This window comes from Oncorhynchus mykiss, chromosome 19 (assembly GCF_013265735.2).
Source record: "Oncorhynchus mykiss isolate Arlee chromosome 19, USDA_OmykA_1.1, whole genome shotgun sequence".
Lineage (NCBI taxonomy): Eukaryota > Metazoa > Chordata > Actinopteri > Salmoniformes > Salmonidae > Oncorhynchus > Oncorhynchus mykiss.
The window spans coordinates 3,532,774-3,549,437 of NC_048583.1; the positions used below are offsets into that span (position 1 = coordinate 3,532,774).

At 44.9% G+C, this 16,664-nt stretch overlaps 1 protein-coding gene across 3 annotated transcripts in view; it reads right to left on the bottom strand.

Annotated features, from left to right (window-relative positions):
* The window catches only part of LOC118941414 (microtubule-associated tumor suppressor 1 homolog), a 90,456-nt gene that overhangs the window by 15,176 nt on the left and 58,616 nt on the right, over positions 1-16,664 (bottom strand). For all 3 annotated transcript variants that reach the window (XM_036953975.1, XM_036953976.1, XM_036953974.1), the window contains one exon: positions 4,692-5,020. In XM_036953975.1, the coding sequence (XP_036809870.1) occupies positions 4,692-5,020 (329 nt within the window). The remainder of the gene's footprint in view (positions 1-4,691; positions 5,021-16,664) is intronic.

Consider the following 16,664-nt stretch of genomic DNA (forward strand, 5'->3'; position numbering starts at 1 on the left):
TGGAATGGTAGATTTGCAGTGGAAGAATGTACATTGGAGGCTATTTTGTAAATGACATCGCCGAAGTCGAGGATCGGTAGGATGGTCAGTTTTACAAGGGTATGTTTGGCAGCATGAGTGAAGAATGCTTTGTTGTGAAATAAGAAGCCAATTCTAGATTTAACTTTGGATTGGAGATGTTTGATGTGGGTCTGGAAGGAGAGTTTACAGTCTAACCAGATGCTCAAACTGCTGTGGTATAGCGGAGTCCTATTAGACCTAATCAACTGTTTTTTATGCCACCTTTGACTCGTGTCCTTCACGTCAAAGCTGGCTAATCCATTCCATTTCTGTCTTGGTTTGCGCTGTAGAATCTTCTACGTGGCGCTTTCAAGTGGTCTCTGCAGGCCAAGACAGCACTGGCATTCTCCTTTTAGATTAGACTCACACAAAGAGAGAGTCTGGCACTGCAGAGTCAATAGAAGGCTTATAATGCTATAAGTGAAGAGATATTTCACTGCCAAGACTCTCTAAATATCCTCCTAGCTAGCCAGACGCTATCCAGGAAATCTTCCCTACGACGGAAATGTACTCGGATGGAGGGATGAGACAGGAGGGCTATTCTCCACTTGTTTACAGCCCAGAGGATTCATCCCTCCTTCACAGTCATCCACACTATTACACTACAAGTCAACACAGTATGTACACCAGGAGATATCCACGTAGTCTAATCTAAAATAACTGATGGCACCAGATCATGGGTGTGTTCATTAGGCACCAAATGGGAGAAAACATAGTGAAACAGGTAGGGACTATAACAACGCTTTAGGTTTTTTCCCCCCCAAACGCTTCACTACTATGTGCCCTTATGAATGCGACCTGGGTTTATCTAGGGGGACATTTTAATCTAGGGGGACACTCATTAGTATTACTACTCTGTTAGAGAGTTTTAAGTTTGCTCTCGTGTTTAGTTGGCTTGACAACCTCTACTACATTCAGAGAGCTCATTGCTGTTCCTCAGATAGGAACCTCTCTTCTCCCTCTATCAGGAGGATTACGGTAGGGCTTGAAGCTAGGGGGCGAGGTTATTGATACCCCCAGATGTACAGCTCACAGGTGATGTGGTGGAACCCAACAGACCCACCCCTTTACCCTTCTCTCCCCACCTGCAGGGAGGCTTGAAACTGCAGCTGGTGCATTAGTCCCTCTCTCCCCCCAGTCCCTCCTCCATTTCTCTCCCTCCCCCGTCTCCCCTTCAATCCATCTCTTTAATCAATAGAAAGCCAGAAAAGCATTCCAGAGCTGTCTGTCTCCTCCACAGAGGGGTTTTCGGTTAGAAAGTGGAAAAGGAAACCAACCGGACTGAAGCAGGAATCCCTTGACTTGATACAGCACTTGACACAACGAATGATTTCCTTAACTTGATAAAGAAACCAACGTTGTCTGATTCAGAACAGCATAGTGGAGATGATTTTCTACTATCTAAATGACCGCTCAGTTCACAGTCTGTCACACAACAGCACCTGTGGAGGAGTGAATGTTGTGGAAGGTGAAACCACATGGTTGTTCTTTTCTCTAGGAGATGAAACCAGGTTTACAGGAGATATTGATGGGAGAGAACACAGTCTATCACACCACTCAGGCAGAGAGACAGTGATGGGAGAGAACAGTCTATAACACCACTCAGGCAGAGAGACAGTGATGGGAGAGAACAGTCTATAACACCACTCAGGCAGAGAGACAGTGATGGGAGAGAACACAGTCTATCACACCACTCAGGCAGAGAGACAGTGATGGGAGAGAACACAGTCTATCACACGACTCAGGCAGAGAGACAGTGATGGGAGAGAACACAGTCTATAACACCACTCAGGCAGAGAGACAGTGATGGGAGAGAACACAGTCTATCACACCACTCAGGCAGAGAGACAGTGATGGGAGAGAACAGTCTATAACACCACTCAGGCAGAGAGACAGTGATGGGAGAGAACACAGTCTATAACACCACTCAGGCAGAGAGACAGTGATGGGAGAGAAGTCTATCACACCACGCAGACAGCGAGACAGTGATGGGAGAGAACAGTCTATAACACCACTCAGGCAGAGAGACAGTGATGGGAGAGAACACAGTCTATAACACCACTCAGGCAGAGAGACAGTGATGGGAGAGAAGTCTATCACACCACGCAGACAGCGAGACAGTGATGGGAGAGAACAGTCTATAACACCACTCAGGCAGAGAGACAGTGATGGGAGAGAACACAGTCTATAACACCACTCAGGCAGAGAGACAGTGATGGGAGAGAAGTCTATCACACCACTCAGGCAGAGAGACAGTGATGGGAGAGAACACAGTCTATAACACCACTCAGGCAGAGAGACAGTGATGGGAGAGAAGTCTATCACACCACGCAGACAGCGAGACAGTGATGGGAGAGAACAGTCTATAACACCACTCAGGCAGAGAGACAGTGATGGGAGAGAACACAGTCTATCACACCACTCAGGCAGAGAGACAGTGATGGGAGACAGTCTATCACACCACTCAGGCAGAGAGACAGTGATGGGAGAGAACAGTCTATCACACCACTCAGACAGACAGATAGATTACTGTCTATAACACCACTCAGGCAGAGAGACCGTGATGGGAGAGAACACAGTCTATCACACCACTCAGGCAGAGAGACAGACAGACGGTGTGTGTTAATGTGAAGCTCAGTGTGTGTAACACCTCTGGTCAGGTAGGGTCAGCAGACGGTAGGCGGGGTCAACATCACATCACAAGGCTGTAGACCACCCTTCCCTCCATCTCCATGTATCCATCTTTGCCTCCCTCATTCCCTCCCTACCCCCCCCCCCCTCCTCTAAACACATAACCGTGATGTTACAGTTCTTCATTCATACCAGATGTGGGGTAGCATATCAGATACAACTGGGACTTGCTGTCATGTTGTAAGTGTGAGGAGAAACTAAGGACCAAATCAGCTTTAGGACATGGTAGAGAGAATGAGAGAGAGAATGAAAGAGAGAGGGAGAGAGAGAGAGAGATGGAAAGAGAATGAAAGAGAGAGGGAGAGAGAGAGAGAGAGAGATGGAAAGAGAATGAAAGAGAGAGGGAGAGAGAGAGAGAGAGAGAGAGATGGAAAGAGAATGAAAGAGAGGGAGAGAGAGAAACGGAGAGAGAATGAAAGAGAGAATCTGGGGGAAAAGGTTGTGAGCTGCACATTCCCTAGCCAGTTGTCATACAGATGAAGAATTTGAAAAGTTCACTATGCCCTCATAAAACTTTTAAAGCAAGGTGAGCCAGTATACTTTATAAACGCCCAGGGATTTCGGCGCCTGGAGCAGATTATCACTGCTATTCCAAACATGTTCCTGCCGTACCAGAATAATTAAAAGTATGACAAAGATTCATGTGGAAAAGCCTGTCATGAAAGGATTTACAGAGTAGTGAAACCTCACTCTCTCTCTCTCTGTTAGTAGATTCTGGTCTATACTTTGTGTTTTAATTTGGGGATGATTCCTCTCAATCCTAAATACACAAAGCGTATAATTAAAAATATCCTACTGTGTTTAACATGTGCTGTCAAGAAATGTCACTTGATCACAATGAGCGTTTCCAAATGTTCGTCCTGAAGACAGAGGGTAAATATCTCTGCAAATATTTACACAGCAGCCTATTCAAGTCCGGGATTCTGTGACAGGCGGTATTATGCACACAAGCCACACCCACTCGCCTGGCTGGACCAATCGCTGGCTTAAAACACTGATAGAACACACCCTCAAAAGACATGAACCAGGAATTCAGTTTGGCTCAACAGGATCCTTGTCTAAGAAAGCCAAAGCCACGTATAGATGGACACTATATAAGATATGGATGGGATTTTGTAGGATATTGATAGGGGATAGCAGTGTCACCAGTGTTATGATTGAAAGGCTGCTTTTGACTGGTGGCAGGCAGTCACACACACACACACACACACACACCTTGAACTGGCTGTTTTAGCAGTGGACAACAGAAGACAGCAGAGACAACAGATACTTCATGCATTCAGCCATCCACATTCAGCCATCCACAGCATACCGTTGACACCCACTCATCAAGTCATAGTTCTGGATGGAAAGGTCCTGTGTATTTGATGACAGCCATGGACCCTAAATGGTGAGTGGGTGTGGTGAGATTTACGGTCCTTCCTGCCTCCTCCTCCTCAGTCATGTAAACAGAAGCTCTGCAAGTCAACCAACCAACACCCACTATATCTATATTGCTACATGAATTATATCCATGGCACTACTCAAACACACACAGAGGACAGATCTGGTTCTCTGCCCTCTATAACAACAAGGCCATAGTTACTAAAATAGACCGAGGACATTCCTTTCAGCTCACCAAGCACCTAACTACAACAAACAAAACAAATCACATTTTATGTCACATGCGCCGAATACAACAGGTGTAGACATTACCGTGAAATGCTTACTTACAAGCCCTTCGTTAACATATAACCCAGTTAAGAAAATAGAGTTAGGAAAATATTAACTAAATAAACAAAAACAAATAATAATAACAATTACGAGGCTGTATACAGGAGGTACCGGTGCCAAGTCAATGTGCGAGGGTACAGGTTAGTCCAGGTCATTTGTACATGTAGGTAAGGGTGACAGAACAGCACACCAAGGTGCAGTAAAACCCAGACATATTCCTGTGTTACCTCGGTGAAGAGGTGCTGCACCACGGTAGCCAGGGCCTCTATCCGACGGTTGCCCTGGTCCAGGAGCCGTCGGAGCTGCTGAAGGCTCTGGTTCTTCTTCTCACACTGGGCACGGTACTGGGCCTCCGTAGCTGGCTTAGCCTCCACTAGAGCCCGGGCCGGGCGGGATGCCGAGACCACTGGTCCCTGGACTGGGAGAGGGACGGCAGGGACTGGGACCAGGTCTGGTTGGGGCGGCTGGGGTTGGCTGGGTCCTCCTACCTGAGTAGTGGTGCTGGTCTGGGAGAGGGTCCTCGCCAATGGCGCCCCCCGAGCCTTGTTCTTGTCCACTGAAAGAGAGCAAGGTCGGTTGAGTGTTCTGGCCAGTACTTTTAGCATGGTCTCTCACATTCCACTCTCCACAACATAGAAACACAACATACACACTAGCATGCAGTAGGATACGCCTAAAGGTCTCTGAGCAGACACCGACTGAAACCCCAGTGGAGCTAAGAAACAGTGCAGCAGTGCATGCTGGGATAGCTCTGTAATGATGGGCCCGAGGTAGAATCCAAGGATCCATTAGGAGTGCATTAGCATCAAGCCACAGTGCAGTTAGGAGACAAAACCATCCACGCCCTCCCTTTCTCTGTCCATCTCTCTCCCCCTCCCTTTCATCCCTCTCTCCCCTCCCTTTCTCCGTCCATCTATCCCCCCTCCCTTTCATCCCTCTCTCCCTCCCTCATTTTGCCATCTCTTCTCCTCTCCCTCCATCCCTCTCCTATGTATTTTGTTGTCTCAGAGCAAAGTGGACCATGGAGATTTCATGCCTGACTGAAGCTGCATGCCATGTTTTATTAGGAGGGAAAACTGGCCACAGCTCTTGACCCGACAGCAGACTGTCAATAGAGTTATGCCTGATACTTCATGTTGATCATCATACTCATCAGCAGACTGTCAATAGAGTTATGCCTGATACTTCATGTTGATCATCATACTCATCAGCAGACTGTCAATAGAGTTATCCCTGATACTTCATGTTGATCATCAGCAGACTGTCAATAGAGTTATCCCTGATACTTCATGTTGATCATCATACTCATCAGCAGACTGTCAATAGAGTTATGCCTGATACTTCATGTTGATCATCATACTCATCAGCAGACTGTCAATAGAGTTATCCCTGATACTTCATGTTGATCATCAGCAGACTGTCAATAGAGTTATCCCTGATACTTCATGTTGATCATCAGCAGACTGTCAATAGAGTTATCCCTGATACTTCATGTTGATCATCATACTCATCAGCAGACTGTCAATAGAGTTATCCCTGATACTTCATGTTGATCATCATACTCATCAGCAGACTGTCAATAGAGTTATCCCTGATACTTCATGTTGATCATCATACTCATCAGCAGACTGTCAATAGAGTTATCCCTGATACTTCATGTTGATCATCATAATCATCAGCAGACTGTCAATAGAGTTATGCCTGATACTTCATGTTGATCATCATACTCATCAGCAGACTGTCAATAGAGTTATGCCTGATACTTCATGTTGATCATCATACTCATCAGCAGACTGTCAATAGAGTTATGCCTGATACTTCATGTTGATCATCATACTCATCAGCAGACTGTCAATAGAGTTATGCCTGATACTTCATGTTGATCATCATCCTCATCAGCAGACTGTCAATAGAGTTATGCCTGATACTTCATGTTGATCATCATACTCATCAGCAGACTGTCAATAGAGTTATGCCTGATACTTCATGTTGATCATCATACTCATCAGCAGACTGTCAATAGAGTTATGCCTGATACTTCATGTTGATCATCATCCTCATCAGCAGACTGTCAATAGAGTTATGCCTGATACTTCATGTTGATCATCATACTCATCAGCAGACTGTCAATAGAGTTATGCCTGATACTTCATGTTGATCATCATAATCATCAGCAGACTGTCAATAGAGTTATGCCTGATACTTCATGTTGATCATCATAATCATCATATCTATAAATGCCAGATCAACCATCTCTATCTTTCCCTAAAGCTATCACATATAAAGTGTTAGTAAAGCTCTCTTTAATAGTGTTTGCATATGAAGATGTCCACCTGACACAGTCAACTCAATGAGAGGCAGAGTGCTATAACACTATGGGCGTCCCATCACCACACCAGCTGAGCTATGACCTTCTCCCTAAGAGGGTTAAACACTGTGATACTGCCCCCTTATGGCCACCACACTGTCAATAACCCCTCAGTCATAGAAACAGGCTTCATGTGTCACCTTGATGGGCAGTCCTGGGGCTAGAGGGATACAGTGTCAGCAGGTTTTTCAGCCCCCCACTAACACATCTGAGTCTAATAATCACCTAATCATGGTCTTCAATCTTAGACCTCAGTTTAGACAGGGCTGGAACAAAAACATACACACACACTGTACTGTATGAGGTTTTGATCTACTGTATCAGCCTACGCCTACACCATCACTCTAGCTCTACAATAACCAGCATGGAGCTCAAACTCCATCTGTCTAGCCCTACAATAACCAGCATGGAGCTCAAACTCCATCTGTCTAGCCCTACAATAACCAGCATGGAGCTCAAACTCCATCTGCCTAGCCCTACAATAACCAGCATGGAGCTCAAACACCATCTGTCTAGGTACACAATAACCAGCATGGAGCTCAAACATCATATGTCTCTACAATAACCAGCAAGGAGCTCAAAAACCATCTGTCTAGCTCTACAATAACCAGCATGGAGCTCAAACTCCATCTGCCTAGTTCTACAATAACCAGCATGGAGCTCAAACGCCATCGGTCTAGTTCTACAATAACCAGCATGGAGCTCAAACTCCATCTGCCTAGTTCTACAATAACCAGCATGGAGCTCAAACTCCATCCGTCTAGTTCTACAATAACCAGCATGGAGCTCAAACGCCATCGGTCTAGCTCTACAATAACCAGCATGGAGCTCAAACTCAATCTGTCTAGTTCTAGAATAACCAGCATGGAGCTCAAACTCCATCTGTCTAGTTCTAGAATAACCAGCATGGAGCTCAAACTCCATCTGCCTAGTTCTACAATAACCAGAATGGAGCTCAAACTCCATTGGTCTAGTTCTACAATAACCAGAATGGAGCTCAAACTCCATCTGTCTAGCTCTACAATAACCAGAATGGAGCTCAAACTCCATCTGTCTAGTTCTACAATAACCAGCATGGAGCTCAAACTCCATCTGTCTAGCTCTACAATAACCAGCATGGAGCTCAAACTCCATCTGTCTAGTTCTAGAATAACCAGCATGGAGCTCAAACTCCATCGGTCTAGTTCTACAATAACCAGCATGGAGCTCAAACTCCATCGGTCTAGCCCTACAATAACCAGCATGGAGCTCAAACTCCATCGGTCTAGCTCTACAATAACCAGCATGGAGCTCAAACTCCATCGGTCTAGTTCTACAATAACCAGCATGGAGCTCAAACTCCATCTGTCTAGCTCTACAATAACCAGCATGGAGCTCAAACTCCATCGGTCTAGTTCTACAATAACCAGCATGGAGCTCAAACTCCATCGGTCTAGCCCTACAATAACCAGCATGGAGCTCAAACTCCATCTGTCTAGTTCTAGAATAACCAGCATGGAGCTCAAACTCCATCTGTCTCTGCAATAACCAGAATGGATCTCAAACACCATCTGTCTAGCCCTACAATAACCAGCATGGAGCTCAAACTCCATCTGTCTAGCCCTACAATAACCAGCATGGAGCTCAAACTCCATCTGTCTAGCTCTACAATAACCAGAATGGAGCTCAAACTCAATCCGTCTAGTTCTACAATAACCAGCATGGAGCTCAAACGCAAACCGTCTAGTTCTACAATAACCAGAATGGAGCTCAAACTCCATCTGCCTAGTTCTACAATAACCAGAATGGAGCTCAAACACCATCTGTCTAGCCCTACAATAACCAGCATGGAGCTCAAACTCCATTGGTCTAGTTCTACAATAACCAGCATGGAGCTCAAACTCCATCGGTCTAGCCCTACAATAACCAGCATGGAGCTCAAAAGCAAACCGTCTAGTTCTACAATAACCAGCATGGAGCTCAAACTCCATCTGTCTCTGCAATAACCAGAATGGAGCTCAAACACCATCCGTCTAGTTCTACAATAACCAGCATGGAGCTCAAACTCAATCCGTCTAGTTCTAGAATAACCAGCATGGAGCTCAAACTCAATCCGTCTAGTTCTACAATAACCAGCATGGAGCTCAAACTCAATCCGTCTAGCTCTAGAATAACCAGCATGGAGCTCAAACTCAATCAGTCTAGTTCTAGAATAACCAGCATGGAGCTCAAACTCAATCTGTCTAGTTCTAGAATAACCAGCATGGAGCTCAAACTCAATCCGTCTAGTTCTAGAATAACCAGCATGGAGCTCAAACTCAATCTGTCTAGTTCTAGAATAACCAGCATGGAGCTCAAACTCAATCCGTCTAGCTCTAGAATAACCAGCATGGAGCTCAAACTCAATCTGTCTAGTTCTAGAATAACCAGCATGGAGCTCAAACTCAATCCGTCTAGTTCTAGAATAACCAGCATGGAGCTCAAACTCAATCTGTCTAGTTCTAGAATAACCAGCATGGAGCTCAAACTCAATCTGTCTAGTTCTAGAATAACCAGCATGGAGCTCAAACTCAATCTGTCTAGTTCTAGAATAACCAGCATGGAGCTCAAACTCAATCTGTCTAGTTCTAGAATAACCAGCATGGAGCTCAAACTCCATCTGTCTCTGCAATAACCAGAATGGATCTCAAACACCATCTGTCTAGCCCTACAATAACCAGCATGGAGCTCAAACTCCATCTGTCTAGCCCTACAATAACCAGCATGGAGCTCAAACTCCATCTGTCTAGCTCTACAATAACCAGAATGGAGCTCAAACTCAATCCGTCTAGTTCTACAATAACCAGCATGGAGCTCAAACGCAAACCGTCTAGTTCTACAATAACCAGCATGGAGCTCAAACTCCATCTGCCTAGTTCTACAATAACCAGAATGGAGCTCAAACACCATCTGTCTAGCCCTACAATAACCAGCATGGAGCTCAAACTCCATTGGTCTAGTTCTACAATAACCAGCATGGAGCTCAAACTCCATCGGTCTAGCCCTACAATAACCAGCATGGAGCTCAAAAGCAAACCGTCTAGTTCTACAATAACCAGCATGGAGCTCAAACTCCATCTGTCTCTGCAATAACCAGAATGGAGCTCAAACACCATCCGTCTAGTTCTACAATAACCAGCATGGAGCTCAAACTCAATCCGTCTAGTTCTAGAATAACCAGCATGGAGCTCAAACTCAATCCGTCTAGTTCTACAATAACCAGCATGGAGCTCAAACTCAATCCGTCTAGCTCTAGAATAACCAGCATGGAGCTCAAACTCAATCAGTCTAGTTCTAGAATAACCAGCATGGAGCTCAAACTCAATCTGTCTAGTTCTAGAATAACCAGCATGGAGCTCAAACTCAATCCGTCTAGTTCTAGAATAACCAGCATGGAGCTCAAACTCAATCTGTCTAGTTCTAGAATAACCAGCATGGAGCTCAAACTCAATCCGTCTAGCTCTAGAATAACCAGCATGGAGCTCAAACTCAATCTGTCTAGTTCTAGAATAACCAGCATGGAGCTCAAACTCAATCCGTCTAGTTCTAGAATAACCAGCATGGAGCTCAAACTCAATCTGTCTAGTTCTAGAATAACCAGCATGGAGCTCAAACTCAATCTGTCTAGTTCTAGAATAACCAGCATGGAGCTCAAACTCAATCTGTCTAGTTCTAGAATAACCAGCATGGAGCTCAAACTCAATCTGTCTAGTTCTAGAATAACCAGCATGGAGCTCAAACTCAATCTGTCTAGTTCTAGAATAACCAGCATGGAGCTCAAACTCAATCTGTCTAGTTCTAGAATAACCAGCATGGAGCTCAAACTCCATCAGTCTAGTTCTAGAATAACCAGCATGGGCTCAGACACCATCTGTCTAGCCCTACAATAACCAGAATGGAGCTCAAACTCAATCCGTCTAGTTCTAGAATAACCAGCATGGAGCTCAAACTCAATCCGTCTAGTTCTACAATAACCAGCATGGAGCTCAAACTCAATCCGTCTAGCTCTAGAATAACCAGCATGGAGCTCAAACTCAATCAGTCTAGTTCTAGAATAACCAGCATGGAGCTCAAACTCAATCTGTCTAGTTCTAGAATAACCAGCATGGAGCTCAAACTCAATCCGTCTAGTTCTAGAATAACCAGCATGGAGCTCAAACTCAATCTGTCTAGTTCTAGAATAACCAGCATGGAGCTCAAACTCAATCCGTCTAGCTCTAGAATAACCAGCATGGAGCTCAAACTCAATCTGTCTAGTTCTAGAATAACCAGCATGGAGCTCAAACTCAATCCGTCTAGTTCTAGAATAACCAGCATGGAGCTCAAACTCAATCTGTCTAGTTCTAGAATAACCAGCATGGAGCTCAAACTCAATCTGTCTAGTTCTAGAATAACCAGCATGGAGCTCAAACTCAATCTGTCTAGTTCTAGAATAACCAGCATGGAGCTCAAACTCAATCTGTCTAGTTCTAGAATAACCAGCATGGAGCTCAAACTCCATCTGTCTCTGCAATAACCAGAATGGATCTCAAACACCATCTGTCTAGCCCTACAATAACCAGCATGGAGCTCAAACTCCATCTGTCTAGCCCTACAATAACCAGCATGGAGCTCAAACTCCATCTGTCTAGCTCTACAATAACCAGAATGGAGCTCAAACTCAATCCGTCTAGTTCTACAATAACCAGCATGGAGCTCAAACGCAAACCGTCTAGTTCTACAATAACCAGCATGGAGCTCAAACTCCATCTGCCTAGTTCTACAATAACCAGAATGGAGCTCAAACACCATCTGTCTAGCCCTACAATAACCAGCATGGAGCTCAAACTCCATTGGTCTAGTTCTACAATAACCAGCATGGAGCTCAAACTCCATCGGTCTAGCCCTACAATAACCAGCATGGAGCTCAAAAGCAAACCGTCTAGTTCTACAATAACCAGCATGGAGCTCAAACTCCATCTGTCTCTGCAATAACCAGAATGGAGCTCAAACACCATCCGTCTAGTTCTACAATAACCAGCATGGAGCTCAAACTCAATCCGTCTAGTTCTAGAATAACCAGCATGGAGCTCAAACTCAATCCGTCTAGTTCTACAATAACCAGCATGGAGCTCAAACTCAATCCGTCTAGCTCTAGAATAACCAGCATGGAGCTCAAACTCAATCAGTCTAGTTCTAGAATAACCAGCATGGAGCTCAAACTCAATCTGTCTAGTTCTAGAATAACCAGCATGGAGCTCAAACTCAATCCGTCTAGTTCTAGAATAACCAGCATGGAGCTCAAACTCAATCTGTCTAGTTCTAGAATAACCAGCATGGAGCTCAAACTCAATCCGTCTAGCTCTAGAATAACCAGCATGGAGCTCAAACTCAATCTGTCTAGTTCTAGAATAACCAGCATGGAGCTCAAACTCAATCCGTCTAGTTCTAGAATAACCAGCATGGAGCTCAAACTCAATCTGTCTAGTTCTAGAATAACCAGCATGGAGCTCAAACTCAATCCGTCTAGCTCTAGAATAACCAGCATGGAGCTCAAACTCCATCAGTCTAGTTCTAGAATAACCAGCATGGAGCTCAAACTCAATCAGTCTAGTTCTAGAATAACCAGCATGGAGCTCAAACTCAATCCGTCTAGCTCTAGAATAACCAGCATGGAGCTCAAACTCCATCAGTCTAGTTCTAGAATAACCAGCATGGGCTCAGACACACTCATATCAAACAATTTACTAATCCAATCTCCAATTACATTGCATTATCCTATTAGTCAACAGCCATTTATTAACAGTTTGACACTAATCTGCCATTTGGGTTATAAATATTTTCTTGTCATGCATTTTCTGTTTCCAAATTCAATGCATCAGTGTGTGTGTGCATAGGGACACCTGGACAGACAGTGGTGGAACATGCTTGAGTATGAAACGTGTGTGTGTGTGTGTGTGTGTGTGTTAGTGGGTAATTAGCACTCTGTCAGTGTGTCTGCCTCTTCTAATGGCATTGTGGTCGACAACCCCACACCCTGGGACACACACGACTAGAGACTATCCGTAACACACAGAGTTTCAACGCTTCCTCGAGCATGTCGCACCACTGCCAGTCTGGATGTCCCCATGCATGGCTTGAGCTAACAGGGGGAGCGGTGCCTACTTTCATCCTGTGTTTTCACAGCCAACCACAGCACCCAAACGACAACACCACACCCACACACACAGGGGCATCCTGTGGGTGACTGCTAATCGCTAAATCTCTTTTAACACACCAGGGAGGGGAAACCAAAACATCCTCCCAGTAGGCACGCACACACACACACACACACACAACCCACATGAATAGTCTTCATTCAGAAGCATAAACAACTGTAATTTATGACAATCATCTTGGTTTAGGGAGGAAACTCCTAAAGAGAACCAAAACAAAGGCCATGGGGGTTTATCTGATCTGCCTCAGAGGCGGATGTCACTGGACCAATATATATACCACTATTATATAACATGATTGCCAGTAGTATTTCTGTTTACTGGGAGGAGCTTCAGATATATTTCCATCATATTCAGCAACATATCGTCACCTTTTACAAAATGTCTTGTGCTTATTTTTTCTCCGTTCTCCTTTCTGGAAGGAAAAAAGAGTCAAGCAGACATTTTGCAGAGTGTGTACCTGAGATCTGCCATGCAGGCTGATAGAGGTTCAGGGCCCAGTCTGTGAGAGAGATGTCAGTCAGTTAGCCACTTAGCATGCAGTGGGATATTATGTGCATCCCAAATGGCACCCTACTCCCTATTTAGTGCACTACTTTTAACCAGTGCGCTATATAGGGAAGGTGGTGCCATTTGGAACATATTTTACAAGTTAGGGAAAAAAAAGTATCTGGATGGAAGTTGGGCACAGATCTAGGATCAGCTTTTCCTCCACAAGTCATGACTATCATGGGGAGAAACACTACACTGATCTTGGATCAGTGTCTAGAGGAGACGTTAAGAGGTGCTACTGAAAGGGAGAGATGAGTGGCTGGATGAGAGGAGGAAGAAGACGAGCGGAGAGGGTGTCTTTTAGTTGAGGATGGCGCGCGTGTGTGTGTGTGTGTGTGTGTGTGTGTGTGTGTGTGTGTGTGTGTGTGTGTGTGTGCGGCTGTGTGTGTGTTAGATCTGTCATCTGAGTAAATCAAACCTTTTTGAAACGTATTCCCAACCGAACTGAAACCATGTTGGTGTTTGAGGCTACTGTAGTTTGCCAGAATGTAGAGAGTGAGAGTTGGACAGAGAGCCAATCCCTCATCAACTGTACAGTATTAATTACATTCTCCTGACTGCTGCTCCAATGGGCTGGGTCGCAAAAATGCAACCCACTTCATAGGAGGGATTAAGACTGGATTACTGTGTGTGTGTGTGTGTGTGTGTGTGGGTGGGTGTTGGGGGCAGTAGCTTTTCCACCCAGAACAGCCTTTCAGAGCATTGAGCAGTGTGCAAAAGCTATAGCCAAAATTATGACCCCCTGCACACACACACACACACACACACAAACACAGCTCAGTGCTGTGAAAGTCTGATCTGGGTGGAAAAGCTACTGCCCCCAACACACACACACCCACACACAGTAATCCAGTCTTAATCCATCCTATGAAGTGGGTTGTATTTTAATTTGCCAGCCCATTGGAGCAGCAGTCAGGAGAATGTAATTAATACTGTACAGTTGATGAGGGATTGGCTCTCTGTCCAACTCTCACTCTACATTCTGGTAAACTACAGTATCCTCAAACACCAACATGGTTTCAGTTCGGTTGGGAATACGTTTCAAAAGGGTTTGATTTACTCAGATGACAGATCTAACACACACACACACACACACACACACACACACACACACACACACACACACACACACACACACACACACACACACACACACACACACACACACACACACACACACACACACACACACACACACAAGCCCGCAGTCTTAATCTGGGTGGGATTAAAGATACCCCCTACTGTGCTCAGATGAAACATCAAATCTGGAAAATGAAAAGTGCGAATCTGACGGCATTAATCCGCAAACTGCATCTGCAGCAGGTTTGTCAAATGAGGATTTTGATGTACATTACTTAAAAGATGTGGCGTCAACAGCATTGGATACACCCATGTAAAAGCTTGCTGGGCCACAGGCAGGAGGGCGAGAGTCTGTGCGCTAGCCTGGCCTATAATGGGCTTCACAGAACATATTTACCGGCTGTTCTCTCAGTATTAGACGCTATCTCTTTGACAACCTTGAGGTGACTATGGAATATAAGTATGATTAGAAACTGAAGTGTAAGACACATTGTAAATAAACCAAGCCCCCAATAAGGCCGAGAACTTCTCATATACCACCCTGTACCCCACATAGTGTACTGTTTCTGACCAGGGCCCTATATCGGGAACAGGGTGTCAGTTGAGATGCAGGCGCAAGTGAACATATCCCCGGTGACACGGCTACAGACTCCTAGAAAATCTAGAAGGACCCCTGGCCCACCTGCAGTCCAGTCAAAGTTCATTAACTGCAATAACTGGGGCCTCGTAGACCGTATCGCTTGTCTAACGAGGCGACTGCACTCCCAACCCGGCTGTATCCATGGCAACACATGGAGAAATATCGACGTCAGTGGAGGCTGCTGAGGGGAGGACGGCTCATAATAATGGCTGGAACGGAGACAATGGAATGGCATCAAACCATGTGTATTTGATGTTTTTGATACCATTCCACCTATTTGGCACCAGCCGTTACCACAAGCCCGTCCTCCCCAATTAAGGTGCCACCAACCTCCTGTGGTCGGTGTGTGGAGTGAGTGAGAGAACATGGGGTGTCATTAGCACATGTGTGCCTAGCAACACTGAACTGGGGTCCTTATAGTGCTCCCCTGATTGGGTCTGCCCAGCAGTATGCCTGTACAAAAATGCTTATTGACCTGTTTTAAATTAGCCTACATCCCTAAAAACAGGTTGCCTGGTATAAAAATAACATAGATTTGATATCTGTTCATCACATAAATATGAGACCCAGAAGGCATGGCTGGCTGAATTCATTAGAGAATATAAACATTCCTTTAGAGAATGTATAATCTTATCGCTCCCAAAATACCACTACTCTCTCCAGTACACCAGACAGATTTCAGAAAGGGAACATCTCTCCCTGGTCCCTCCTTTGGAATATTCTGTCCTCATTCCACCAGATAATTCCCTCATCAGGCGAACACTGAAAAAACATTGAGATTAGCTCTTGCACGAATGGGCAACCTTGCCGCAGAGCAGGCAGTGACTAAAGCCTGCTGTAACCTACATTTCTCTCGCAGCAGAGAAGTGGGTCTCTAAACCACTAAGATGGAGGCCGCCCTCAGACAGACACGTGCAGCCTGAGCTTGGATACAAAACAACACGTCATATTACGGTTTTACTATTACACACTCCGTTGCACTGCTATTCTAGCCGGTATAGACATAACCATTTAATAACAGAAATAGAACGCAGACAGAGATGTGGAGTCTAGTTTGAATACAAAAACAACAGGTCAGGCTAAAGTACAGGTTTCAACAGACGAAATGCCAAAGACTAAATAGCAAGAAAAAAACGACTCAGTAAATAGATGTATAACCATTTGAAACAGATAGAGGGAGGAGTCAAGCTTGTGATTGACACAAAACCAGCATGCCAGCCCATAGTACTGCTTCATAATAGATACAATGACACAGAACACAAAGAAAAGGCCTGTCCCAGACCGTCTTAACATAGTGGTTTAATGACAGAACGATGGTCAGGCTACTAGGAGCCAGATGAGGCTGTGT